The sequence below is a fragment of the Neovison vison genome, chromosome 1 (assembly GCF_020171115.1).
Source record: "Neovison vison isolate M4711 chromosome 1, ASM_NN_V1, whole genome shotgun sequence".
Classification (NCBI taxonomy): domain Eukaryota; kingdom Metazoa; phylum Chordata; class Mammalia; order Carnivora; family Mustelidae; genus Neogale; species Neogale vison.
In genome coordinates, this window is record NC_058091.1 from 252,403,421 (window position 1) to 252,429,917 (window position 26,497).

The 26,497-nt window shown below is 40.8% G+C and overlaps 1 protein-coding gene across 1 annotated transcript in view; it reads right to left on the reverse strand.

Moving 5' to 3' along the window:
- SIMC1 (SUMO interacting motifs containing 1) overlaps positions 1-26,497 on the reverse strand; it is a 74,369-nt gene that overhangs the window by 952 nt on the left and 46,920 nt on the right. The window contains exons 6-9 of the mRNA XM_044229186.1: positions 19,826-19,978; positions 17,597-17,725; positions 6,754-6,910; positions 6,565-6,649 (exon numbers count right to left, since the gene is read on the reverse strand). Of these exons, the coding sequence (XP_044085121.1) occupies positions 6,565-6,649; positions 6,754-6,910; positions 17,597-17,725; positions 19,826-19,978 (524 nt within the window). The remainder of the gene's footprint in view (positions 1-6,564; positions 6,650-6,753; positions 6,911-17,596; positions 17,726-19,825; positions 19,979-26,497) is intronic.

Sequence of the window (26,497 nt, forward strand, 5' to 3'; positions counted from 1 at the left end):
TAACTGGTGGTTACTGGAGTATAAGTCAAAGGCCATTTGAATATCTGTGGTCACTCAATTTCTTAAAAGGTCTCTGTTCTTGGTTCTCTCTGGTCCTCAAGTTTTACACATTAAAGTTGTACAAATTAAAACTCTTAGTTTTTTCCCTTTTTTGACTTAAGCAATAAACCTAGATTAAACAATGCAACTATACTTCAAGTTAATATAACCACTTGAAAAAGACCCATGTGAGTTTTTAATATCTTCTGGGAGACTGATTCTGAGTATAAAAAGAATTGCAAAGAAATATTGAATTAGCTTTTTAGTTTACTGTAGTGTTGGTCTATCAAAACATACACAAAACTGTTTCTTTTAAACAGAATTACTACAATATGTGTATGTTGTATGAGAGACCAAGTAAATATATCCATGTTCAAAATAGGGGTTCTTGCTGTGGGAGAAGAGTGATTCAGTTATGGAATAGGAGGAGAGGAAGAATTCTGAGGGAGTGGAAATTGAGGTACTGTTATGAACACCTAGTTCTTTAAAAATTATGTAATTTACTAGCTCTGTTGTCAGAGGGCTTAGAAGCAGGAACCCCAGTAGTAATCAGCATACTTAGCACCCAGATCTTGATTTCTAAAATGCTTTTCCTCAGTCCCCACTAAGAGAAACCAGAATTTTTTGGGAGGAAAGGGTGATTCTAGGACCACAAAAAGGAAATTATAAGGTGAACCTGGAACATCTTTTATAAGAAAGTAGGAATGCTTAAAAACAAGGTGGGGGGAAAGCAAACACACACACACACACACACACACACACACACGGGAACACGTCAAAAGGATAAAGAAGCCAGCATGATCATGGTTGGCTATGTTTGGGGCATGATCATAAAAAATAACGACAAATACGGATTATATACATTAAATTCTAAAAAAAGTGCAGATTCCATAACAAATAAAAAAGGAGGGGAGGAAGAAGGGAAAGTGGACTTCAGCCACTCTGCTCCAGTTGGCAAGGCCTTGGATTTAATGCTTCGGTAGGCATGGGAGGTCTTAACATCAGAGGCTGTTGGTAATACTGTGTGAGGTGATTTATGTAAAGGGTTTAGCACAATGCTTTATACAAGATGTTCTGGCTCATAGTATTACTGTTAGGTTCCTGGATCAGGTTACCATGGGTAACTATTATTATTACCATTTAAAAATTGGGCTATTTATTTATTTATTTTATTTATAGCAGGGGGAGAGGGAGAGGGAGAGGGGCAGAGGGAGAGGAAGAGACAGACTCTCAAGCAGACTCCATGCTGAGTGCAGAGCCCAGCGAGGTGCCTGAGCTCACAGATCAGAGCTCAGGACCTGGGCAGAAACGGAGTCAACTGACTGAGCCACCCAGGCGCCCCCTAGAGGTAACTATTATTATTTTATCATCATCATCATCATCATCATCATCATCATCATCATCATCACTATAGGAATCTCCAACACAACAGCCACACCCCACTTCTCTGTAGATCTGTATCTTCTTTATCTTCGCTTATCTTCTCTGTAGATCCTTCTTCATTTATGTCCGTGTCTGCAATGGCAGAACCTTGGAGACACATTTCAGACTCAGTCACGCAAGGCCTGAGAAACTGATCTTCAAAGTGCTTCTGTCCCATTCACTGCGTTCCCTACTGCACACAACCCATACCCTCACCAACATGATCCACGCCCCACCCCCACACATCTCTGGTCTACTAAACTACTCAGCTTGAGGGCAGAGCAACCTTATGCAAAACCACTTTGATGGCTTCTATTCACTCTTGGAATTGAGTTGGCATTTCTTAACATGGCCCAGAAGGCCCTACTACTATTCTAGTTTCATCGTGCTATTTCCCCCTTGCTCTCTACATTCCAATCTTACTACTAGCTTGTTCTATGTTCCTTAGACTCACTAAATAACTTCTTGCCTCAGGGCCCTTAAACATGCCATTTTTAATTTTTTTGGAAAACTCTGCCCTATGTGTCTGGCTAACACCAGAACTGTTTTTTGTTTTTAATTTTTTTTTTTTTAAAGATTTTATTTATTTATTTATTTGACAGAGAGAAATCACAAGTAGATGGAGAGGCAGGCAGAGAGAGAGAGAGAGAGAGAGAGGGAAGCAGGTTCCCTGCTGAGCAGAGAGCCCGATGCGGGACTCGATCCCAGGACCCTGAGATCATGACCTGAGCCGAAGGCAGCGGCTTAACCCACTGAGCCACCCAGGCGCCCTGTTTTTAATTTTTAAAAGATTTTATTTATTTATTTGACAGAGAGATCACAAGTAGGCAGAGAGGCAGGCAGAGAGAGAGGAGGAAGCAGGCTCACGGCGTAGCAGAGAGCCTGACACGGGGTTCCATCCCAGGACCCTGGGATCACGACCTGAGCTGAAGGCAGAGGCTTTAACCCGCTGAGCCACCCAGTCACCCCTGTTTGTTTGTTTTAAGGATTTTATTTATTTATTTGAGAGAGAGAGCATGAGTGGGGGTGGAGGGGGCAGGGGAGGGGCAGAGGCAGAGGGAGAAGCAGATGCCCTGCTCAGCAGGAAGTCCGGTGGAACTCCATCCTGGGACTCCGAGATCATGACCTGAGCTGAAGGCAGTGCTTAACCGACTGAGCCACCCAGGTGCGCCACCGGCACTTCTTAGCTCAGCTGAAGTATCACTTCTTCAGAGAGGCCTTTGCGGGTCCCTCCGAAAATAGATTAGGTGCACTTTTTTGTGCACTTCTCCTTTCCTTCAGAGCATTTATTTTACCTGTGATTATATGTTACTTATGTGATTATTTGTTTAGGGTCAATCTCTTCACAGTGAGCTCTGTGAGGGCATGGCCGTGTTGATCTTATTCACTGAAGTTTTCCCAATGAGCCAGGCACCCAGAAGCCATTTTGTATCTGTTGCCTGGATGAATATGACTTGACCTGATCCTGCCTGCATCTGCTTTTTTCTCCTCTCTGGATAGGGCTCCTTGTAGAAAGGCTGTGTGTGTGTCTCTCCTCAAAACGAACTGAGGTCTGACTTCTGTAGGCCGTCCTGCCCAAGTTGTCTAGCCAAGTGGAATACAGGAAAAGCACATGTTTTTCTTCCTTTAAATACTGTATGTTAAAATTCCTAGCATTCATAGTTTCAAAATAAGAGGCATTAATAATTCACAAATACCAGGAAAACTGATGGCATAAAGCAATTTGCAATTTCGCTGAGGCTCACGCTTGAGCTGCATGGCTATGGAACTGAGGTGCGGCGGGACTGCTACTCTCAGCCAGAGAATGTGAGCTTACCTGGCAGCCTAGCATCTATGGCTCCACGGGGCTGCTCTGCCTTCTTTGGAAATATTTACAAAGCATGGGATAGAGTTTTCCCCATGCAAAAGTAGTTTAACCATATACAGAGAGTTTAGAAAACAGGGAGTTGGAAATTCCTTAGACTCTCACCTTCTAATATCATCCAGTGATTTCATAGAACAGTAAATTCCTTCCAGTGTGTTTTCACTGCACACAGACTTTGGCAACAGACCTAGGTTTGAATCCTGGCTCTGCACATACTTTTCTCTCAGCCTTTTGTTTCCCCATCTATGAAAAGGGGATGATACCTTCACCAGGTTACTGAATTACATACGCCAGGGTGTGTGAATTTCCCTAGCCTTTCTTCTCTTCCCCCATGCTAAGATGTTCCCCTAAACAAAGGACAAGCTTGGGCTGCCCAACCTCTTCCCTTCTTCTCCTTCCTGTGGAGCTGGACAACTCAGGCTGACCCAAAATGCCTTCAACGATGTCCTTAAGACCACTTGCAGAGGGCAGGGATGACTAAGGAGCCCTCACAGTAAAAAGCCTACTGACAGGGATACTGATATTTTCAGAGTACCATTTAGCTATCTTCTTTGGAGGACAGTGTTTCCAAACTATTGGCTCCAAATATTTTTTCTCCTTCTTAACTTTTGGTCTCCAAAGAAAGTAGAGAGGATGGTAAGGCTAAAATAGCATTGGAACACACCTATTTATTCTTGGTCAATGTACACTGGTCTAAGGCTTTCCTCTCCCTTGTTAGAAGCATAAAAATATTCTGGAATGAAAGTGGGACCCATGTCCATGTTAAGTTACTATTGCCCAAGGACCAGCTGTATTCCCTAGGAAGCAAAACAGAAGTAAACAAGGAGTGTTAAAGGTGAACTTTCAGTGAAACCAGGCTGCTTGAATATTAACCTTTCTGTTTGATTTCCAAAAGAACAATTATGTAAACCTTGATGAGGCTAAGTACGACATGGAATTTGCCTCTGGGGCTTTGCTCTGAGAAGTACGTGTACCTTTCTTTGAGGGTGCTAAAAAATGCACAAACAACACAACCACAAAGGTCATGGCCTTGACCATGCACTTTAAAAAAAAAAAATTATTTGAGGGAGAGAGAGAGAGAGAGAGCATGAGAAGGAGAAGCAGACTCCCCATGATGCTGGGAGCCCAATGTGGGACTTGATCCTGGAACTCTGGGATCATGACCTGAGCCAAAGGTAGTCACTTAACCAACTGAGCCACCCAAGAGCTCTGAAAATGCACTTTTAAGGTTTAGTTACAAGAGCCTGAAATGTAAAGATCTCGTAGCTTACTCCAGGCTGGGCAAATAGGCAGTCTGAGATTTCACTAACACTGACTGAGTGCTCACTATTTTTTCTCACATCTATTAACAATCAGTCTTGAAAAGTTCTGTATTACCATCCCCACTCCACAGAAGAAAATGAGGTTTAGAGACATAGTTAGCAGAGTAAGTGGTGGAGTTGGGATTCAAACCCAGACCTTCTGTCTTAAATTCAGTGCTGTATTTTTTTATTTCTTTGCAACAGCTTCCTCAGTTTTAGGCCCAAAAGGGTGTTAAGGGCCATGGTACCTTCTCCAGTACCATTACTGAGCTAAAATCAACCTCAACATGATGATGGCAAGTAAATATAAAATGTGGGGGCGCCTGGGTGGCTCAGTGGGTTAAAGCCTCTGCCTTCAGCTCCGGTCATGATCCCAGGATCCTGGGATCAAGCCCTGCGTTGGGCTTTCTGCTTGGTGGGGAGCTTGCTTCCTCCTCTCTCTCTCTGCCTGCCTCTCTGCCTACTTGTGATCTCTGTCAAGTAATAAATTAAAAAATATATATATATATAATGTGGATTATGTAGAAATACATAAATTTACATATAGTTACATATAAATACATACTGTCCCTCCTCACTGTTTAAGAAGTTGAACATTGTGTGCTCGCTTCGGCAGCACATATACTAAAAAAAAAGAAGTTGAACATTGTGCCCTTCTACCTCTCAGTACTTCACTCTGGATTTCCTAAGACTGAGGACAATTATTTTCATAGCCAGGTTTGTTATCAAGAATAGGAAATTTAATATTAGTATAATATTATTTAATCTATTTAAATTTCATCAGTCATCCCAATAACATACTTCATAGCTTCTTTTCCCTGGTTCAGGAGCCCATCCAGGATCATGTTTTGCATTTAGTATTAATGAGCTTTAGTTTCTTTCTAATTTGGAACAGTTTCTTGGTCTGTCTTTGTTTTTAAGACACTGGCATTTTTGAAGAGCACAAACCAATTACTTTGTAGAAGGTGTCTCCTGTGTATTGAATTTATCTGATGCTTCTTTGTGATTAGATTCAGGTCATGGATTTTTGGCAAGAACACTGCTTAAGTAATGACGCATTCTTCTCAGGACATCAGATTGAGAGGAATGTGTTTTCTCCCCTAAAAAGTTACTATCTTTTCGGGCATGTGGGTGGCTCAGTTGGTTAAGCACCTAACTTGGTTTCAGCCCTGACTCATGGGATCGAGCCCCACCTTGGGCTCTGTGCTTAGCGGGGAGTCTGCTGGAGAGTCTCTCTCTCCTTCCACCTGCTCATGTGTGCTCTCAAGTAAATAAAAGTATCTGTAAAAAAAAAAAAAAGTCACTATTTTTCCTTTTGGAATTAATAATTACATCAGTAATTGGATCTTATTAATCTTTGGCTAATAAAATCATTCTCATTTGAAGCAGCTATTCCATTATTACCCTGGTCAATATTCGCTTCCTGAGTGTTCATTAGTCTAACCCTCTTGGATCCCCCTTGATCACTGGCTCTGCCTGGGACTGGAGCAAAGCCACTTTCACAGTCTGTAGAGCGTCTTACAACTTCCGCGAGGTGTATGCTTTTTCCCTCCCACTGATTGGCTCTGGGTTTGTATTCTACTGACCGATGTTTATAATGTCCACAGCCACTGAGCAAATGACCCAACAATGACTTCGCAGTGATGGGCCAGGGCAAAATGCTAGGTTTAATCAGGTCATCACAAAGTACTTCTGGTATGATGGCTGCTGCTTGCTGGTACAGTCTAATAATTGCAAGGACCAACATATTATCTGCCACGAAAAAAGTATGTGATTTCTTCTGTTTTATAGCAATGATTCCAAAGAAGTCATTCCTTGCTCCTATAGTTATAACCAAGGAACGATGCTTTCCTTAGGCTAACAAATTAGAATCTCCTGTGTAACTTCAATTCATGACAGTGGCCACTGTGAGACTCCCCTACAATCTCGGCAGCTTACCTCTTAACACATGCTGATAGCTGGACAGCAGGAACTGCAGGTGCTCAACCAGCTCATCCCACGTCTGCCACTGGGTTTTATCCGACTGCGGAGAAGCGAAAGCAGTTGGTGGTGGTGCCTTCTTCAGTTACATGCTCAAGGGTGAGAGGGAAGGTGTTCTAGGCCTGCCCGAGGCAGGGAAGCTCGTACCTGACACTTGAGCAGTGATGTGGAATTGTTCAGAAAGTAGAGGGCCTGGGCCAGAGACAAGGGCAGGCGGGTGGGCGTCTCGCAGCTGTGGAGGAATATGATTTCTAACACTTTGCAGCGCAGAAGGTGGCTTTCCATGGTAGTAAAGAACATCTCCCTGAGGGGGGAAGAGAAAGAGGGTTAACAACCACCATTGTCACTTCAAGGAATACACACCACAGTTTCCTCTGAAAGCTCTAACCTTTGCCCTAAACCAGACAGCTAAGAAGGAATATGATAGAGACCTACAAATTCGCAAACCTTGTGAACAGGACAGAGGTGGGTTTGTTCATGAATTTACAACTGCCAGAAGGAGAGAAGGGTCCTTGATATTTGGAAAAGAAAAGTTTAGGACACATTAAAAAGATTAACTTCATATTAGCAGAGAATTAATACTGGGAATAAATATTTCTAAATGTCCACAATGTGCCAAATACTGTTTGGCACAGCAAAGAATATGAAGATAAGTAAAAGAAGCCATTTCTCTCAAAAAGCTGACTGCTGACCAGAGGCAAAAGGTATACAGTGGGAACTGAAATAAAGTGCAGGCCCGGGCATGTGGGCTGCCTGTGGTGCTCCAGAGATACGCACGGGAGAGAGTACATTTGGTCGGGTGACCAGAAGGGGCCTTCTAACGGAGGAAGAGGCACGAGATGGTGGTCTAGGAGGAGGAGAAAAGGCTCAAGGCAGGAGGCATTTCACCAGAGGGGGAAAAGCCTGGACAAAAAGAAGTAAGTTAAAAAAACACACAGCTGTGGGCATTGCATCTTCTTAAATTTCAAGTCTAGGACTTGAGAGTCCCAGAGGGAACTCTTGCCCTTGACTTTGTCACTTTACCCAGTGCAGGACTTGACCAGCAAGTGGTGGGCTGAAGTATATTCAGTATATTCTGAACCTTAGAAAGGAAGGTTAATCAAGCTCATTGTTCTAGGGTCTTTTAATTATTTTTTTCTTAAAATAGGCTCCATGCCTGGCTCGGAGCTTGAACCCCTGACCCCAAGATCAACTCCTGAGCTGAGATCCAGAGTCAGTTGCCTAACTGACTGAGCCACCCAGGTGGCTCTCAAACTCATTGTTCTAACAGCGATGTTAGCTTCCAAAGGAATGTTAGAAATCGTGTATCTCGGGACGCCTGGGTGGCGCAGTTGGTTGGACGACTGCCTTCGGCTCAGGGCGTGATCCTGGAGTCCCGGGATCTAGTCCCACATCGGGCTCCCAGCTCCATGGGGAGTCTGCTTCGCTCTCTGACGTTCTCCTCGCTCATGCTCTCTCTCACTGTCTCTCTCTCTCTCAAATAAATAAATAAAATCTTAAAAAAAAAATCGTGTATCTCTGGATTGCCCGAAGGTGTAAGCTTAAAGGTCTGTTTGTCAGTCCTTGTCAGGTCTACTGGTCATAGCAGTTCCAGGAGCAGACAGCTTGTGAGTACATAAGGAGATGCAGCGATGAGGAACAAAGCTAGCCCTGATCCAAGAGGTTTTTCTCCTGTAACATCTTGCCCCTTTGTAGTTTTGCAACATCTGGAAAAATCAGGGTTTCTTTGTACTACTGCCATTTACAAAAATGATAAATCGTAAAGTAACTATTCATTTCTCTTTTCTCCCTTTCCCTTTGCTTTTGCACCAAGCACATATATTATTTGTAGAAAAGCAAAGTTTATAAGGCAAAATGAGTATTTTTAACCTTTCTCTCTTACTATTCAAAAGTTTTGAAAAGTCTAAAATTTTGTGAAAATCCATTTTATTTAATGATGCAAAAACCACTGTATACTTTCTCTGACAAATTTTCTTCTTCTTCTTTAATAAGTAGGCTCCACACTGGGTGTGGAGCCCAATACAGGGCTTGAACTCACAACCGCAAGATCAAGACCTAGACTGAGATTTTCAAGATATTCCCCCAATTTTTTTTTAAAAGATTTTATTTATTTATTTGACAGAGAGAGATTACAAGTAGGCAGAGAGGCAGGTAGAGAGAGAAGGAGGAGGAAGCAGGCTCCCTGCTGAGCAGAGAGCCCGATGCGGGACTCGATCCCAGGACCCTGAGATCATGACCTGAGCCGAAGGCAGCGGCTTAACCCACTGAGCCACCCAGGCGCCCATCCCCAAATTCTTTTTAAATTTCAATTTCTAGGGACACATGGGTGCCTCAGTTGGTTAAGCATCCAGCTCTTGGTTTTGGTTCAGGTCATGATCTTGTGGGTTGTGCGATGGAGGCCCACATTGGGCTCCATAACCAATGAGCAGTCTGCTTGAGATTCTCTCCCTCTGCCTCTCCCCCTACTTGTGTGCTCTTGCTCTCTCTCTCTCAAATAAATAAATGAAATCTTAAAAAAAAAAGTCAAATTTCGGGGCACCTGGGTGGCTCAATGGGTTCAAGTCTCTGCCTTTGGCTCAGGTCATGATCCCAGGGTTCTGGGATAAAGCCCCCACATCAGGCTTGCTGCTCAGCGGGGAGCCTGCTTCTCCCTCTCTCTCTGCCTGCCTCTCTGCCTACCTGTGATCTCTGTCAAATAAATAAAGAAAATCTTTTTTTAAGAAGTCAAATTTCTATTCTGTATTTGGCCTATTTCTCTCACAGGACAGTTTTTCTATTCAATAACCTTTTATTTCAAACTGTATTTTCTCTTCTAATTTTATTTCCCGTGTCTGTGTTTGTCTTAGTTTTTTTTTTTTTAGATTTTATTTATTTATTTGAGAGATAGAGATCACAAGTAGGCAGAGAGGCAGGCAGAAAGAGGAGGAAACAGGCTCCCTGCTGAGCAGAGAGCCCAATGCGGGGCTCGATTCCAGGTCCCTGGGATCATGATCCAAGCAAAGGCAGAGGCTTTAACCCACTGAGCCACCCAGGCACCCGGTTTGTCTTAGTTTTATAATCCACAGGTGGCAAACTCAGAGATATACAAAGGACAAAAAACTAATTTTAGTGCATTGGCCATAGTAGGAAATGGACTTCGAAAATCCATAGCAATTCAAATTTGAGTTTCAAAAACAAGATATAGAGGAAGGCCAACATCCAGATTTACAGAATACTTGGCATTGGATTTACCCTCCTGTCATAAACAATTATAAAACTGGAGAAATATATGCAATAATCATTTTCAGGCATTGGATCAGCTGCTTTAAAGTACTGTTGTTCTTAAAAGGGAAACAAAAAGGGCAAACCCCACATTTATCCCAGATTTCTTAAGGGGGGTACTTTCTAAGGCGGAGGAAAGTGTGGGTCCCAAACACAAAGCAGTGGGCTTGCTGGGCAGAGCAAAAAGAGACTGATGGTCAAGACAGCTGAGGCTGGAATTAGTGGAGAAGCTGCTCGAGAAGTGTGTATAAAGGGGCCCTTGGCACACGTGCAGGAGGAAGCTCAAAAATCTGAGAGAGAACAGCAACTGGAAGGCTGGGAGCCGAGAGGAGATTCTGGAGATCTTCCAGTGCGAAGAGACACTGGGGTTTTAGTGAGCCAGAGTGGAGAAACCTCACTGAACACCTCGGGCCTCCAGTTGAGGCCCCAAAAGGACTAGGTCTCAAGACTCAAGCCCTTTAGTAAGGGCTGCTTTAGAAGCACCCTTACAAATGCTAGAAATAAGCCTCAACAGGAGAAAACTAATCTGCCAACAAATTGATCGCCCGCCAGAATAAAACTCAACACTCTAAAAGAACAGGCAGCAAATTTCAGACCCTCAACAACAAAGTATTTATAATGTCTGGCTTTGAACAAAAAAATATTAGCCAAAGGAAAAAGCAGGAAAATATGACCCATAACCAGGAGGAAAATGTCCAGAGAAACAAACAAACAATATCCAGAGATGTTGGAATTAGTAGACAAGGCCTTTAGAACAGCTATTATAAATATGTTTAAGATTAACCAACCAACCAACCGACCATGACATATATAATGAGTGACTAGATAAGGACTATCAGCAGAAAGAAACAGAAACTAAAAAAATGAACCAACTGGAAACTCCAGATCTGAAAAATACACTATCTGACATGGGGAAAAAAATGACCACTGGATAGGCTTAACAGCAAATTAGGCACTGTGAAATAAAAGGTCAGGAATCCTGAAGTCTATTCAAACTGAAAGAGAGAAAAAAATCAAGACAAAACAAAGCAAAACAACAACAGAAAACATCAGAACCTTAGTGATCTGTGGAATAGTGTCAGGCACCCCAACATACATGTACTCGAATCCCTGGAATAAGGTAAGAGTTTGGGGCAAAAAAACCATGGCAAAAATGTTTCACAATTTGGTGAAAAATATCAAGTCATAGATTTAAGAAACTCAATAAACCCCAACCAGAATAAATGTAAAGAAACTACATGTAGGTATCATAATCAAATTGCTGAAAATCAAAAATAGAGCAGCCAGAGAAAAAAGACACATGACATATGGGGAAACAATAGCAAGATAATTCTAATAACTTAACATTAGCAAGCCAGGAGGAGATGGAACATCTTTAAAATAAATAAAGAGGGATGCCTGGATGGCTCAGCTGGGTAAGCGTCTGCCTTCGGCTCAGGTCACAATTCCAGGATCTTGGGATCGAGTCCCGCATCAGCCTCCTCGCTCAGTGGGAAGACTGCTTCTTCCTCTCCCCTTCATACTTTTCACCAAATGCTTATCACATCTTCTCTATCCTTCTCTTTGTCTTTCAACTGTTTTCTCTGAACTATCTGAGAGTAAGTTGTAGACATGATGCCCATTCACCCTTAAATACTTCAGTGTATAATTCTGAAAAATTCTCTTAGATAACCAGATACAATGATCAAAATCAGGAAATTAACTTTACGACAATTCACTACTATTTTATTATCCACAGATTTTAAGCAGGTTGTTTTCATTGTCCACATGATGCTATTTATAGCAAAAGAAAATCGCAGATTACACATTGCATTCAGTTGTCCGCTTTTGTAAATCCTTTGATCTGGGACAGTTCTTCAACTTTACTTTGCCTTCATGACATTGACATTTTTAAAAAGTGCAGTTCGGTGTTTTCATAGAATATTTCTCATTTGGGATTTGTCTGATATTGCTCCACAATTAGACTGAGGTTATACGTTTTGGGGGAAGGGTACTGCAAGAACTATATTTTGTTTTTCTCAGTGCATCATATTAAAAGGCATGTGATGCCAACTTGTCACACTGTTGGTGTTAACTTTGAACACTTAGTGACGAAGGTAGTGCCTTCACCATAAAGTTATTACTGTTCCTATTATAATTAATGAGCATCTTGTGGCAATACACTATGAGATTATGAAAATACCTTGGTACTCCACGAACTTGCACCATTTTAATATCCACTCACACCTGAATGAACTATCATGATGGTTATCAAATGGCGTTTTTTCTGAACTCATGATTTCTTCTTACATTTATTAGTTGGCTTTCAACTATAAGGAAGAGCGTCCATTCTCTTCCTTCCTTCTTGTATCAGAACTGTAGTTTCTTATTTTATTTAATAGTTTATAGTCTTTTATTGTCAATATTTATTTTGACGCTCAAATTATCCCAGATTTGGTCAGCAAAAGCCCTTTAACTTGACATGTTCTGAACATTCTTTTAACATTTCCTTACTTTCTTAGCATGAGATGTTCCGGGTTCATCTTGTACTTATCCCTACCTCACCTGGGCAAATATCCTTTTCTTCAAGGAACTCTGGTTCCTTTTAGTGTAAAGTGGTATTTAGAAACAAATTCTGGGTACAAGGTGACCTCACAAGGTGTAATTATTTCTGTACTCTCTCAATGGGTAGTAGTAGGAACAAGACGTATGAATAAATAAATTCCTTTATTTACCTATATTTATTAGAAACCCCAAGTTCATATTGGTATCTCCAATTCCAATCCAGCACCACAGGGTTCCTTCTATCCTTCCCCCTTTTCATATGCGTAATTCTCTTCTCTGACAGTGAGAAACCTGGTTCTCATTATCCAAAATACATTTGTTTAATCCTAGAATACACATAAGGTAGTTTTTGAATTGTTAATTCATACCTCTGTGAAAAAGAAATCCACTAACTAGAGTTCAGTATTTATTTACAGTTCATTTTCTATTTAGCCTGAGAATACTTAGTCTAAATACTGTGTTTTAAGTTAGTTGGACAGGTTAGTGGTTGCCAGGAATTGGGGAAGATGGATGGTGTGGCCATAAAAGGAAAGGGTTCTCTGTGGTGATGGAACAGTTCTGTATATCTGGATTGTGCTGGTAGTTACATGCATCTACACATGCGATCACACTGCACACAGATGAGTGCATATAAAATGGGTGAAATCGGTATATGTTCTATGGGTTCTACCAATGTTAATTTCCTGTTGGTGATACTGTACCATAGTAATGTATGATGGAATCACTGGGAGAAAACAGGGTGAAGGTACATAGGATTTCCCTGTATTAGTTTTTGCAGATTCCTGTGAATCCATAATTATTTAAAAATAAAAACTGATTTTTTTTTTTAATGGCCAAAATTAACAAAACAGGAAACAACATGTGTTGGAGAGGATGTGGAGAAAGGGGAACCCTCTTCCACTGTTGGTGGGAATGCAAGTTGGTGCAGCCTCTTTGGAGAACAGTGTGGAGATTCCTCAAGAAATTAAAAAAATAGAGCTTCCCTATGACCCTGCAATTGCACTCCTGGGTATTTACCCCAAAGATACAGATGTCGTGAAAAGAAGGGCCATCTGTACCCCAATGTTTATAGCAGCAATGGCCACAGTCGCCAAACTACGGAAAGAACCAAGATGCCCTTCAACGGATGAATGGGTAAGGAAGATGTGGTCCATATACACTATGGAGTATTATGCCTCCATCAGAAAGGATGAATACCCAACTTTTGTAGCAACATGGACGGGACTGGAAGAGATTATGCTGAGTGAAATCAGTCAAGCAGAGAGAGACAATTATCATATGGTTTCACTTATTTGTGGAGCATAACAAATAGCATGGAGGACAAGGGGCGTTAGAGAGGAGTAGGGAATTTGGGTAAATTGGAAGGGGAGGTGAACCATGAGAGACTATGGACTCTGAAAAACAGTCTGAGGGGTTTGAAGTGGTGGGGGGGTGGGAGGTTGGGGTACCAGGTGGTGGGTATTATAGAGGGCACGGCTTGCATGGAGCACTGGGTGTGGTGAAAAAATAATGAATACTGTTTTTCTGAAAATAAATAAATTGGAAAAAAATAAAATAAAAAAAATAAAAACTGAAAAAAAAGTTACTTGGGCTTGTTCTCCCTCATACCCCTTCCCTTACCCCAGTTATGTTATTTATTAAAGCACAGGTTAATTTTGCATCTGTAGTAAATGTTAGGCCCTCCCTTGATAGATCTTTCAACTCCCTTGTTGATTTATTTTCCTTTTTTGAGACTATAAACACTTACATGGTTCCCAAATTCTAAAAGTTATAGTTATACAAAAAAGTACACTTGGAAGTATTATGCCATCATTAGCACCATCACCACCTTGGCCCAGTACCTTTTCTCCTTTCCAGCCCATTCCCATGTACCCCTTGTATGTAGGCAATTTGAATAGTCTGCCATTTATCTAAACTTTGTTTCTTTTCTCACAGCTGATCATAATTATGTCCATGTTTAAATTCTCCTTTCATACAAAAAGATACTCGTATTGACTATACATATTCTTTTGTATTTTGCTTTTTTGACTTAACAATATGTTTTGGAATCAGCTCAGAAATTTTGCTCCTATTAAAAAAATTTTTTTTCTACAGCTGTGTAATAGTCCATTGTGCAGATGTACTATAGATATTCAACCACTGCCCTATGGATGGGCATTTGGGTAGTTTCTAGTATTTTACAATTACAAATAATGCTGTAGTGAATATCCTACATATTGTATTCTCATACTGTTAGAAGGGTGTCTTCAGAGCAAATTCCTAGAAATGAGATTGCTGGGTCAAGAGGTAAATGTACATTTAATTTTCCTGATAGGTTTGTACCATTTTGCATTCCTATCAGCAATGTGTATCTGCTTTCTTAAAACCTCTCTGATGGAATGTATTTATTGTTCTTCAAAATTCTTAAACTATTTGGATAGATGAGAAATGGCATCTCACTGTAGTTTTAGTTTATATTTCTTTAAAGATGGATGAAGTTGAACATTATAAGAAAAGGACACAATAGGGGTGCCTGGGTGGCTCAGTGGGTTAAAGCCTCTGCCTTCAGCTCAGGTCATGATCCCAGGGTCCTGGGATCGAGCCCCGTATCGGGCTCTCTGCTCAGGGGGGAGCCTGCTTCCGGCTCTCTCTCTCTCTCTGCCTGCCTCTCAGCCTACTTGTGATCTCTGTCTGTCAAATAAATAAATAAAATCTTTAAAAAAAATAAAAAAAAAGAAAAGGACACAATAGATATCTCTATAAACACAGATATAAAAGTTCTTAACAAAATATTAGTAAATGGAATCTGTCAATACACAAAAAGGGTAACATATCACAATGAAGTATAATTTCTTTATTCCAGTAAAGGAAGATTTAGGAAACTAATCAGTGTAATTAATCACATCAATGAAACAAAAAAGAAAAATTATGATTACCTCAATAGGTACAGAAAATAATGTATTACACAAATTTCAATACCTATTCTTCATAAAAACACTCCACTCAGTAAACTAGAAACAGAAGGAAGCTTCCTCAATCCGACAGAGGACTCCTATGAAATGTCAACAGCTAACATTATACTTACTGGTCAAAGACTGAATGTTTCCCCCCTAAGAGTAGGAATAAGGCAAGGATGTCTGCTCTTATCACTTCTTCAACATTCTATTGGATCACTTGTCCATATAATAAGGCCGGTAAAAACACAAAAGGCACATAGATTGGAAAGGAAGATGTTAAACTATTTTTATTTGCAGACAATATGATTGTGTATGTAGAAAATCCCAAGAAAACCACAAAAAAATTCCTAGTAGATATAATAAGTGAACTTGGCAAGGCTTCAGGGCTTCCATGTACTATCAATAAGCCACTGGAAAATGATAGGTCACATGGGTTATGCATTTGTCAAAATCCATGGAATACTTATGTAAATTAGTTATATGATTTAATTGTATGTACATTTACCTAAACTTAATAAAATTTTAAATAAACCAAGGCAAAGGGTATATAAAGTATATTCTAGTATAATTTGGGTGCTTGCCAATTTGTCCTGAGTTTTCTATTTATTTATTTATTTTTAAAAGATTTTATTTATTTATTTGACAGAGATCACAAGTAGGCAGAGAGGCAGGCGGAGAGAGGGAGGAAGGGAAGCAGGTTCCCTGCTGAGCAGAGAGCCCAACACGGGGCTCAATCCCAGGACCCCGAGACCATGACCTGAGCCGAAGGCAGAGGCTTAACTGACTGAGCCACCTAGGCGCCCCACCCTCTCTGAGTTTTAAAATAAGGTCAGGCTTTATTTAAATTATTTTTGTCAATGTTAAGTCTAAATGTGTCTATAGTTACCCACTCCTTAGATTTCCTGTCTTTCATAAGAATCTGGGCTTGAATGAACGGTATGGGATTTGGACCCAAATGAAATATTCATGACAAAGTGACAGAGCAAGTATGACATTTATGTATACTTCTTTTGGTCTGACTGCTATAGCATATTTCTTCTTTGAATACTGAATTTGGGATTAAAAAGTCCTGGCTTTAAATTTGGATTATGAATCTAATTAGCTATGTAAACTTGGATTAATTGTATCAAAACTTTGAGTATTTTTCTCATTTGTTCAATAGGAATAGCATCATAGTTTCATGAAAATATGAGAGTTAATGTGACAATGACAGCCACACAGCAGAGACCCAATAACTGTTTTTCTTAATCTTAGTGGGGGTATTTTCATTAAATCTCTATTACGGTACTATATAATTTGACATTTTCTTCTACTAGAGGAACCTGAACTATGTAATAGTCTTAATAGTCTTCGCTGCCAACTGGGAGTTTAGGGGATGGGCGTGAGAAGTCTAACACAGAGCTGACGGTGATAACTTCCCTGAGGGTCACTGTTGTACAGTGGCTTTCTCATACTTATTTCCTGTGCTAGCAACTATTCATGAATTCATATTCATTTATTTTCCTCTCTAGATTCTAAAATTACTGGTTAAAAGAAGGAATCATTGGTTAGAACTCTGTTTCTTTATCTCCTAAGGGAATACTTTACTAATTCACTGGTAGAGAAACTGGGTTCCTTCTTCTTAAGCTCCCTCTGCTTTCTTTCTTGGCTCACCACTTCTTCCCCTAATATGGGACATGCCTATTTCATTCACCCATCAAGACTTTAATGAACATTTATATCAGGCTCTGTAGTTGTGGATCAGGGAATAGATGAAACTTGTGGGATGATAAAGTTTTTAGACAAATGAATAAAGTAAGAAACTGTAGGCTCCAGTTATAGTATCCAGCCTGTTTCAAGAAATTATGCCTTGGTTGCAAATAATTTGTTGAGAACCTCTTTTTTTCAAAAGCTTAAAGAGACAGAAACTATCTCTCCACCTCTTTTTTTTCCCAATTTAACTACTGTTTGGAATTTTCTTTTGAAATTCTGTTCCCAGGGGCACCTGAGTGGTGCAGTCAGTTGGCATCTGACTCTTGGTTTCAGCTTAGGTTGTGATCTCGGGATTGTGGGATCAATCCTTCAGTTGGGCTCTGCGCTTAAGGCAGAGTCTGAAACTCCCTCTCCCTCTGCCCCTACCCACCACCCTGCTCACTCTCTCTCTAGAATAAGTAAGTAAATCTTGAAAGAAAGAAAGAAAGAAAGAAAGAAATTAATTTCTGTTCCCAGAACTGTTCTGTTCCCAAAACAGAAACAAAACTAAGACTCACCTCTGACTCCTTTCAGGAATGTCCAGCACAAACCCAAACATCATCTCGGCAATTTTATTGGAGCTGCACGTGGGGGTCCTGTCCACCTCTACAGCTATGGACAGCATCCTCTGCAGCTGACACACAATCCTGTCCGGAACACAGAACACAAGTGAGTGGGAGAATCTGGCAGGAGCCACCCGGCCAGCTGGGAGGTCCCCACCCCTGTACTAAATGATCTTGTGAAGCACAAACTAGGTCACAAAGAACTACTCAAGCAATCAGCATGCTTTTATTTAGCATTTTCACCTACCTGAATCCCTCTTGCCAGATCATACTATCTGAACCTCTCAGAACCTGTGGTTGAGCTGGAAAAGCAAGCTACTTTTAAATTAAAAAACAGAAACATCTGATCTTAAGGACCTAGAGAACTTTAAGGATCATCTAGTCTATAAATTTTCTATTTTCCAGATGAAAAAACAGGTCCAGAATGACTATTAGTTATTCAAATTTCTTCGATACAGAAGAAAATACATATTTACCATATGGTTTTCCTGTCACTGGTTCCTTTACAATTATCTTTTACTAAGTTCAGTCTCAGAGCTTCAACTGGTGGACTGTGACCCTCTCTCTCATCAGACCTAAATATGGGAGAAAGCCAGGCTGATGTAGCAGAAAGAATCTAGGCTACTCCTCAGAAAGGTGGGCCTGGCCTGAAGCCAGCCTTTTTAAACATGCATTATTATCTGTGACAAAAGAAAGGGCTCTGTTTTCAGAAAATCTGCAGTCAGGGTGCCTGGGTGGCTCAGTGGGTTAAGCCGCTGCCTTCGGCTCAGGTCATGATCTCAGGGTCCTGGGATCGAGTCCCACATCGGGCTCTCTGCTCAGCAGGGAGCCTGCTTCCTCCTCTCTCTCTCTGCCTGCCTCTCTGCCTACTTGTGATCTCTCTCTGTCAAATAAATAAATAAAATCTTAAAAAAAAATCTGCAGTCAGTAATACAATAGGTGGCCCAGGGGCTTTGGCATCAGATTCTGGCTCTGCAATGACAAGCTGGTCAGCTTTTGACAAATTACTAAACTGCTCTGAGCCCAAGTCTTCTCCTCTCTAAAAAAGGGAGAATAATACTACCTATTCCATAAAGTTGTGAGCGCTATGTGAGATACTGGCAGATATGCACTCATTAATAGTAAATGGTAGTGTCTATTGTTGTTAACATCATGATAAATTGACTTTTAGAGGGCCTTATTTTTTCTAGTAATATTTACTTACAATAAATAAAAATATTAATTTAGATTATAATAAAATAATTAAGATTATAATAAAGATTTTTCTCCCATTGAAGGAACTGCGTCTGTCTCTCTCTTGGGTCTGTATACTGGCGTTCTAGGATAACCCAACTTTAGGGCCTCCCCCACTCTGTCAAGCAGATGCTTTATTGTTCTAAACATTCTCCTTTTACATATGAGATTTTCTCTTAAATTAGTTAAAACCCATAGACCTTATATGAAAATCAGTTTGGTGCAACTAGATTATAAAATAGTATTGTGCATTTAGGCACAAATGCTGTATTTGAAGTGCCAGGTGTGACTGGCTTTTAACAATATGACCGACATGGCGCAGTAGGTTACTTGTGCAAGGACAGGTCTGAATCCTACAATCCTGGCATCTCTCAAAAAAATGCCAAAACCACTCTCAACCCCCAAAAGAAATGCTAGGAATCTCTTTTCAGTGTGGTCTAAAGTGATGGGACCTTCCCTGGTCTGAGCCATTGCTGTTATAATCTGTTAGAATCTGCAGGTTAAACTGCTATTCTTCTCCTAGGACTGGAGGAGAGACTTGAAGGTCCTTGAGGACTAGAGGACTAGAGAGACCTGAAGGTCCTTGAGGACTAGTGGGTGCTAGAACACCCACTATCCATGACTCCTTCTTTTCTATCAGTGGTCAGCTGAAGTGATGAGCAGCTGTGAGCTGGTACTGTCTCATGGAACAACCTCTTTTTTTTGGTTTCACTTTAACTTTGTAAACTTATGTTCATTTAGTTAAGTCTTATTCATCTGAGAGGGAAAGCATCTGCTTGTTTAACTTTGGCATTAGAATTGAGCTTGTAGCCAAACTAAGATAGTCTTTAGTAAGAATCAGACTATGTTACAAGAGCTTGTTAATTTTGTGGAAACTTAAGAAATGCTGCTGTTCTCTAAAGCAATAAATTCCAACAGCCCTGGGAAAGAAAACTTGTGCCTGCCCCTTACAGCTGATTGGTGTTCTTTGTCAGGTTGGGCTGGGGAGAAGGATGGCTACTGCTGGCCTTTAAGACTCCTGTTCCTGAAGAGGTTTGATTCCCATTTGGGGGCTGAGTTAATCCGTCTTCAGTTACTACTTTGACCAGCCACTTGATGACATCCCTGCAACAGAAAAAAGATACCAAAAAAAGAGTTTAAACTTCTGTCCTTTTTTTTTTTTAAAAAAATATTTATTTGACAGAGAGAGACAGAGAGAGAGGGAACACAAGAGGGGACAGAGGGAGAGGGGGAAGCAGGGTCCCGCCAAGCAGGGAGCCCAATGTGGAGCTTGATCCCAGAACTCTGGGATCACGACCTGAGCCAAGGGCAGACACTTAATGACTGAGCCTGACCCAGGCGCCCCTTAAACTTCTGTCTTATTGTATGATGCTCAAAACCACAGCCTTATCCTGGGCTCCGAGGCCCCTAGATTTCCCCAAAGGCAACAAAAAGGGTTCTGAGGTGATTTTCAATATTTAACAGTCTAATGGAAACCCTACATTTAGTTGTAGTAAGGTTACAAAAGCTAAAGAAATATCAACATTTTTCTGAGTTATTACTGAAAGGCACCTCTAGGATCAAAGAGTACTATCCGTGGCTTCCTGATTAGGAACATGCATTGAGCAGACAGAAAGTTAGACTGGATGACCACAGAAATCCTTGCTGGCTTTCTATGATTAGGTGTCATCTACTAATGCTAATAACTGAAGTTTACAGTATTTGCAATGGAGTCATACTTTATGCAGGGTGAAGGCTCTAAAAGTTAGTAAGGTAAAAACATCTCTTATAGTCAAAATTACTTTTGAAGATCATTTAGGTAACTCAGGTAAAAATGGTGGATTTAATACACACTTCTAATTTTGTTCCTTCCTAAAATCCCACTGATGTTAGAGTCAATAATTCTTTCAAAAATCCACAAGGAAGAGGAGAAAAGGAAGAGAGACAAAAACAGTGAAATTTTAGAAGATGGAAAAGAAATGAAGTATAATCACAATAGAATATTACACAGTACTGAAAATGAGTATGCTACAGTGATAAGTAACAGTAGGGACAAAACTTAATACTCCATAATATAAAGTGAAAAATAAAAGTCCCAACAGATTATGTATAGCATGATATCCTGTAATATACAGTAGGAAGGAACTAAAATATAAACATATACTTTACAGGCATTTAGATATAATAAAACTACACAAAAGTGGAAAGGAAATGAAGGTCATACAGAATGCTGATCACTTTGGATGCAGGAAGGTGCAAAAGTAGGTGACGGGGGATGGATGTGTGGTTAGATGCAGGTAATTGTCAAGGTCCCAGCCTCTAATTTGGGGGGTGGCTTAAGAGATGCTGATTATAAAACCAGGAGTGACCAATTAACTAGATAAGGCAAGTATGTCATGTTTTAAGGATGATCTTTTTAAAATTTATTTGAGAGACAGAGATCCTGATGTGGGGCTTGATCCCAGGATCCTGGAATCATGACTTGAGCTGAAGGCAGAGGCTTTAACCCACGATTTTTTTTTCTTTTAAGAGAAAAAGAGAAATGGGATGGGGGCAGAAGGAGAGGGAGAGAAAGAATCTTAAGTGGGCTCCATGCCCAGCACAGAGCCTGATGTGGGGCTCAATCTCACAACCCTGAAATCATGACCTAGTTGAAAATCAAGAATCAGATGCTTAACCGACCTTGCTACCCAGCTTCCCCTTTAAGGATCATTTTTATTTTTTAAATTAACATATAATGGGGCACCTGGGTGGCTCAGTGGGTTAAGCCGCTGCCTTCGGCTCGGGTCATGATCTCAGGGTCCTGGGATTGAGTCCCGCATCGGGCTCTCTGCTCAGCAGGGAGTCTGCTTCCTCCTCTCTCTCTCTCTGCCTGCCTCTCTGCCTACTTGTGATCTCTCTCTCTGTCAAATAAATAAATAAATAAAATCTTTAAAAAAAATAAATTAATTAACATATAATGTATTATTTGTTTCAGGGGTACAGGTCTGTGATTCATCAGTCTTACACAACACCCGGTGAGAGACAGCAAGAGAGGGAATACAACCAGGGGAAGGAAGAGGGAGAGGGAGAAGCAGACTCCCCGCTTAGCAGGGAGCCTGATGTGGGGTTTCATGTGGGGCTTGATCCCAGGATCCTGGGATCATGACCTGAGCCGAAGGCAGATGTTTAACCGACTGAGCCACCCAAGCGTCCCTAAGGATGATTCTTAATCTAAGTCTATGACTTTAGCAAAGGGATGGATTTTAACTGACTTAGCAGAATTGAGAAAGCTGAAGCCTAAACCAGCAATAGAGAAGAGCAGTTCTATTTAGTCCTATTTACCAAAAAAAAAAAAAAGAAAGAAAGAAAGAAAAAAAGAATCTTCAATAAGCTGTGCAAATGGCAGTGCAAAGCTTCTTTGAAGAAGAATGGAAGGATATAAGGGAAAATAAGCATGGATGGTTTGTATGCTCTTTAAGAACATTTTAGACTCTACACTACAGGTAAACACTGTGGAGCAATAAAACAGAGGGTCTTTGGACTAGGACACCAGGCACAGCTGGGAGGCAAGGGCACCAAAGCAAAAGAGCAGCACGAAGTGAACACACACATGCTGAACACAGAGACCCTTGCTATTTCCCCACACTTGTCTTCCAAAAACCTGGCATCCCAGTCTTTACCCTTTCTGTAGGAGATTGGAAGTCTTCTCTGAAAAACCCATCCAGCCCAAGAGGAAAGACCTAGACACCAAAGGTATTTTCTAAGAAACAGGCAGTCAGTTCCACCCACAGGGAAGTACAGAAATGACAAGTCCTCCCATGTACTTGGAGCTTTCATCAGCGGTTGAGTCTGTCACCCTTAAACTCGGATAGACTACCAAGGTCTATCCATACCAGACATGTATGGAAATGTTCTACTATGAGAGACAAAGACCAAAATAACCAACGCCAACTCTCCTCTCCCCCTAAAAAAGCAACTTGGGAGAAAATAAGACTATGCAGAGAATAAACAAAAACAAAAGCCATCATTAGTATCATTGAAGATATGAGAACATATGGATCCATGAAAGAAGAAAGAACAGAATACTATTAATTTTAAAAAGGAACATTTAGAGACAAAGTAAAAAAAGGCCCTTGGAAATTAAAAACACAACAATGGAAATAAAAACTCTATTTTCAGGAATAAAGGATGTTTCTAGACTGAATGCCCAGAACAATGGATGAATTACAGACCTACAACAAGCATACTGGGCAAAAAGATTCTAAAAATTTTCAGAGTTAAAAATTAGGGCATGGGGCGCCTGGGTGGCTCAGTGGTTTAAGCCTCTGCCTTCGGCTCAGGTCATGATCTCGGGGTCCTGGGATCGAACCCCACGTCGGTCTCTCTGCTCAGCAGGGAGCCTGCTTCCCCCTCTCTCTCTGCCTGCCTCTCTGCCTACTTGTGATCTCTCTCTATCAAATAAATGAATAAAAATCTTCAAAAAAAATTAGGGCATATACAAAAAATCAGTAATCAAAGTAACTTACGACTTCTTAACAGCAATTGTGGAAGCTAGAAGAAAATCAAAGATTTCCTTCACTGTTCTGTAGAAAAGCTATTTCCATCCTAAATATCTATACAGTCATCAATCAACATATGAGAGGATAAATATTTTCAGACATGTAAGATCTCAAAAATTTTACTTCCCACATCCATTTCTAAGAAGCTACTGGAGACTGGGGTGCCTGGGTGGCTAAGGGGGTTAAGCCTCTGTCCTCAGCTCAGGTCATGATCTCAGGGTCCTGGGATCAAGCCCCGCATTGGGCTCTCTGCTCAGCAGGGAACATGCTTCCCCCTTTCTCTCTCTGCCTGCCTCTCTGCCTACTTGTGAACTCTGTCAAATAAATAAATAAAATATTTAAAAAAAAAAGGAAGCTACTGGAGACTAATCCATCAAAATGAGGGAGTAAACCAAAAAAGAGAAGATACAGGACAAACACACACAAAAGATGCAACTTTGGAAAGAAGTAAAGGAAATTCTCACATTTATGATAAAAACTGGCAAAGAGGACAACCAATCCAGACTGAAGGAGGTCTTTTTTTAAATTTATTTATTTGACAGATAGAGATCACAAGTAGGCAGACAGGCAGGCAGGCAGAGAGAGAGGAGGAAGCAGGCTCCCTGCTGAGCAGAGAGCCCGATTCGGGGCTCGATCCCAGAACCCTGAGATCATGACCTGAGCCGAAGACAGAGGCTTAACCCACTGAGTCACCCAGGTGCCCCCTGAAGGAGGTCTTTTTTTTTTTTTTTTTTTAAAGATTTTATTTATTTGAGAGAGAGAGAGAGTGAGAGAGAGCATGAGAGGGGAGAAGGTCAGAGAGCGAAGCAGACTCCCCATGGAGCTGGGAGCCTGATGTGGGACTCGATCCCGGGACTCCAGGATCACGCCCTGAGCCGAAGGCAGTCGTCCAACCAACTGAGCCACCCAGGCGTCCCCTGAAGGAGGTCTTTAAGAAGAAGATGACTACCCAGTGCAAATGCACGTTTTTAGGGGAGATTTAGACCAAACAGAGAATTTGGGGTTGACTTCCAATATGCACAAAGAATACAGGGGAACTAAAAGTAAGGCAATTATTAACTCTAAGGAAACACAAAGGTATAAATGAAAGGAAAATTAATCATAGTTTAGTACTTGGCTCAACTCTGACTAGCACACAGAGTCTGGTAATAGAAACATTGAATATTGATCTGAAGAAAATTATGATATAAATCAATTAATAGTATGGGGGCTGGGAAATGTGTGTGTCAGGGAGGAGGTAGGGAGGAAAATGAGCTAACTTCTTATCCTTCACGTAGAAAGTCAACAAATAATAGCTAATAATGGAAAATCAAGAATTAGCAACACAAGCATGTTATTTAGTCATACAGAGGTAAATATCCAAAAAATCACTTAAACAAGTAAAGTGATTACCCTTGTGGGAAAGGAAAATGCAGGTGAAGGAACTTGGGAACTAGTGTATTTCTTAAATCTTATAGAACAAGTTTACTCTTTGTATGCACAGTTAAGAAAAGAAAAGAAAGCCCCATATGAAAGGGTACTACAGGGACTGACTTGCTATCTCTCCCTCTTTTTAAAAACTACTATCTTTGAGACAAGAAATAACAAATGCTCGCGAGGTTGTGGAGAAAAAGGAATCCTTATGCACCGCTGGGAATGTAAATTGGTACGACCACTGGGGAAACAGAATGGAGGTTCCTCAAAATTTAAAAATAGACATACCATTATCATCTAGTAATCCCACTACTGGGTATTTAAAGAAAATGAAAACATGAATTCAAAAAGATACATACACCTGTTCCATATGGATAGATGTTTTTGTGATTTCTCCCACATAACCGACAATCTGGACATGCATGTACACAGGCAGGCTAAGGAATGTTGTTTGTGAGATTATGCCGTGTGAATAGCCTTGGAAGCCTGGTTGTTTGAAATACATTTTCTGGCCTCTGGGTCAGAACTGGCCCTTCTGTTCTGGACACCAAGGGTTACAATTCTTGTCTCACATACCCTCCTACTCTATGCTGGGCTGGCTTCCTGGAATGGAATCCTGGAGGTAAGGCAGTCACACAGAGCCCGGGTTCCTTGAAAATACAGAAATACGGTAACATGGAAATGTAGCTTGCTCCAAACTGCATGTAGGCAAATATTTGTTTGCAATCAACATATTTATCCTATAAATATGGCCCTTATGGGAATGGTCAGTTAGAAGTCTCACCCGAGGGGAGGATGCTCTGCCCAGGCTTCTCAGTCGGGACTTCAGCCTGGCTGTTTCCATGGGGCTTCCCCAGCTGATGAGGCTGGATGTTGTTAATACCTGATTTGATGTGACTCTGCCCTATTCTCATGTTTTGTATATTATTACCTTCATCTATGCATAGGTCCATTTCCTTTTCTGTTTCTACTAGGCTTCTATAATAATTAATAATAATAATAATAATATTAATAATAGAGTTTTCTTTCCTTTTTGAGAAGGAAACATGGCTGCTGTGAATCTTTTGTTCAGAACAGCACCCCTATGTTCTATGTAGCATTATTTATAGTAGCTAAGACATGGAAGCAACTCAAGTGTCCACCAACAGATGAATGGATAAAGGAGAAAGAATGAGATCTCGCCATTTGTGAGAACATGGATGGACCAAGAGGGTATTACGCTAGATGAAGTAAGTCACAGAAATAAAGATATCATTTGATTTCACTTATTTGTGGAGTCTAAACAAAAGAAAAAACCAGAAACAGACTCATAAATACAGAAAACAAATTGGTGGTTGCCAGAGCACAAGGGGTGGGAGGATGAGGAAAGTGGGTGGAGGGGGTTGGGGCGTACGGGCTACCAGTTATGGAATGAATGAGTCACATGGCTGAAAGGTACAGCACAGGGAATGTAATCAGTGATATTACAGCAATGTAGTGTGGTGACACATGGTGGCCACACTGTGGTGAGCAAAGCACAACATACAGATGTGTCCAATCAGTACGCTGTACAACTGAATCTAATACAACATGTATCAGCTATATTCCAATTAACAAAAACTCATCTTTGAGTTTTATGTACAATAAATTGCACACAGGTTTTTACTTGGTAAGTTTGATAAATAGATGTATACATCTGTGTAACCACAAC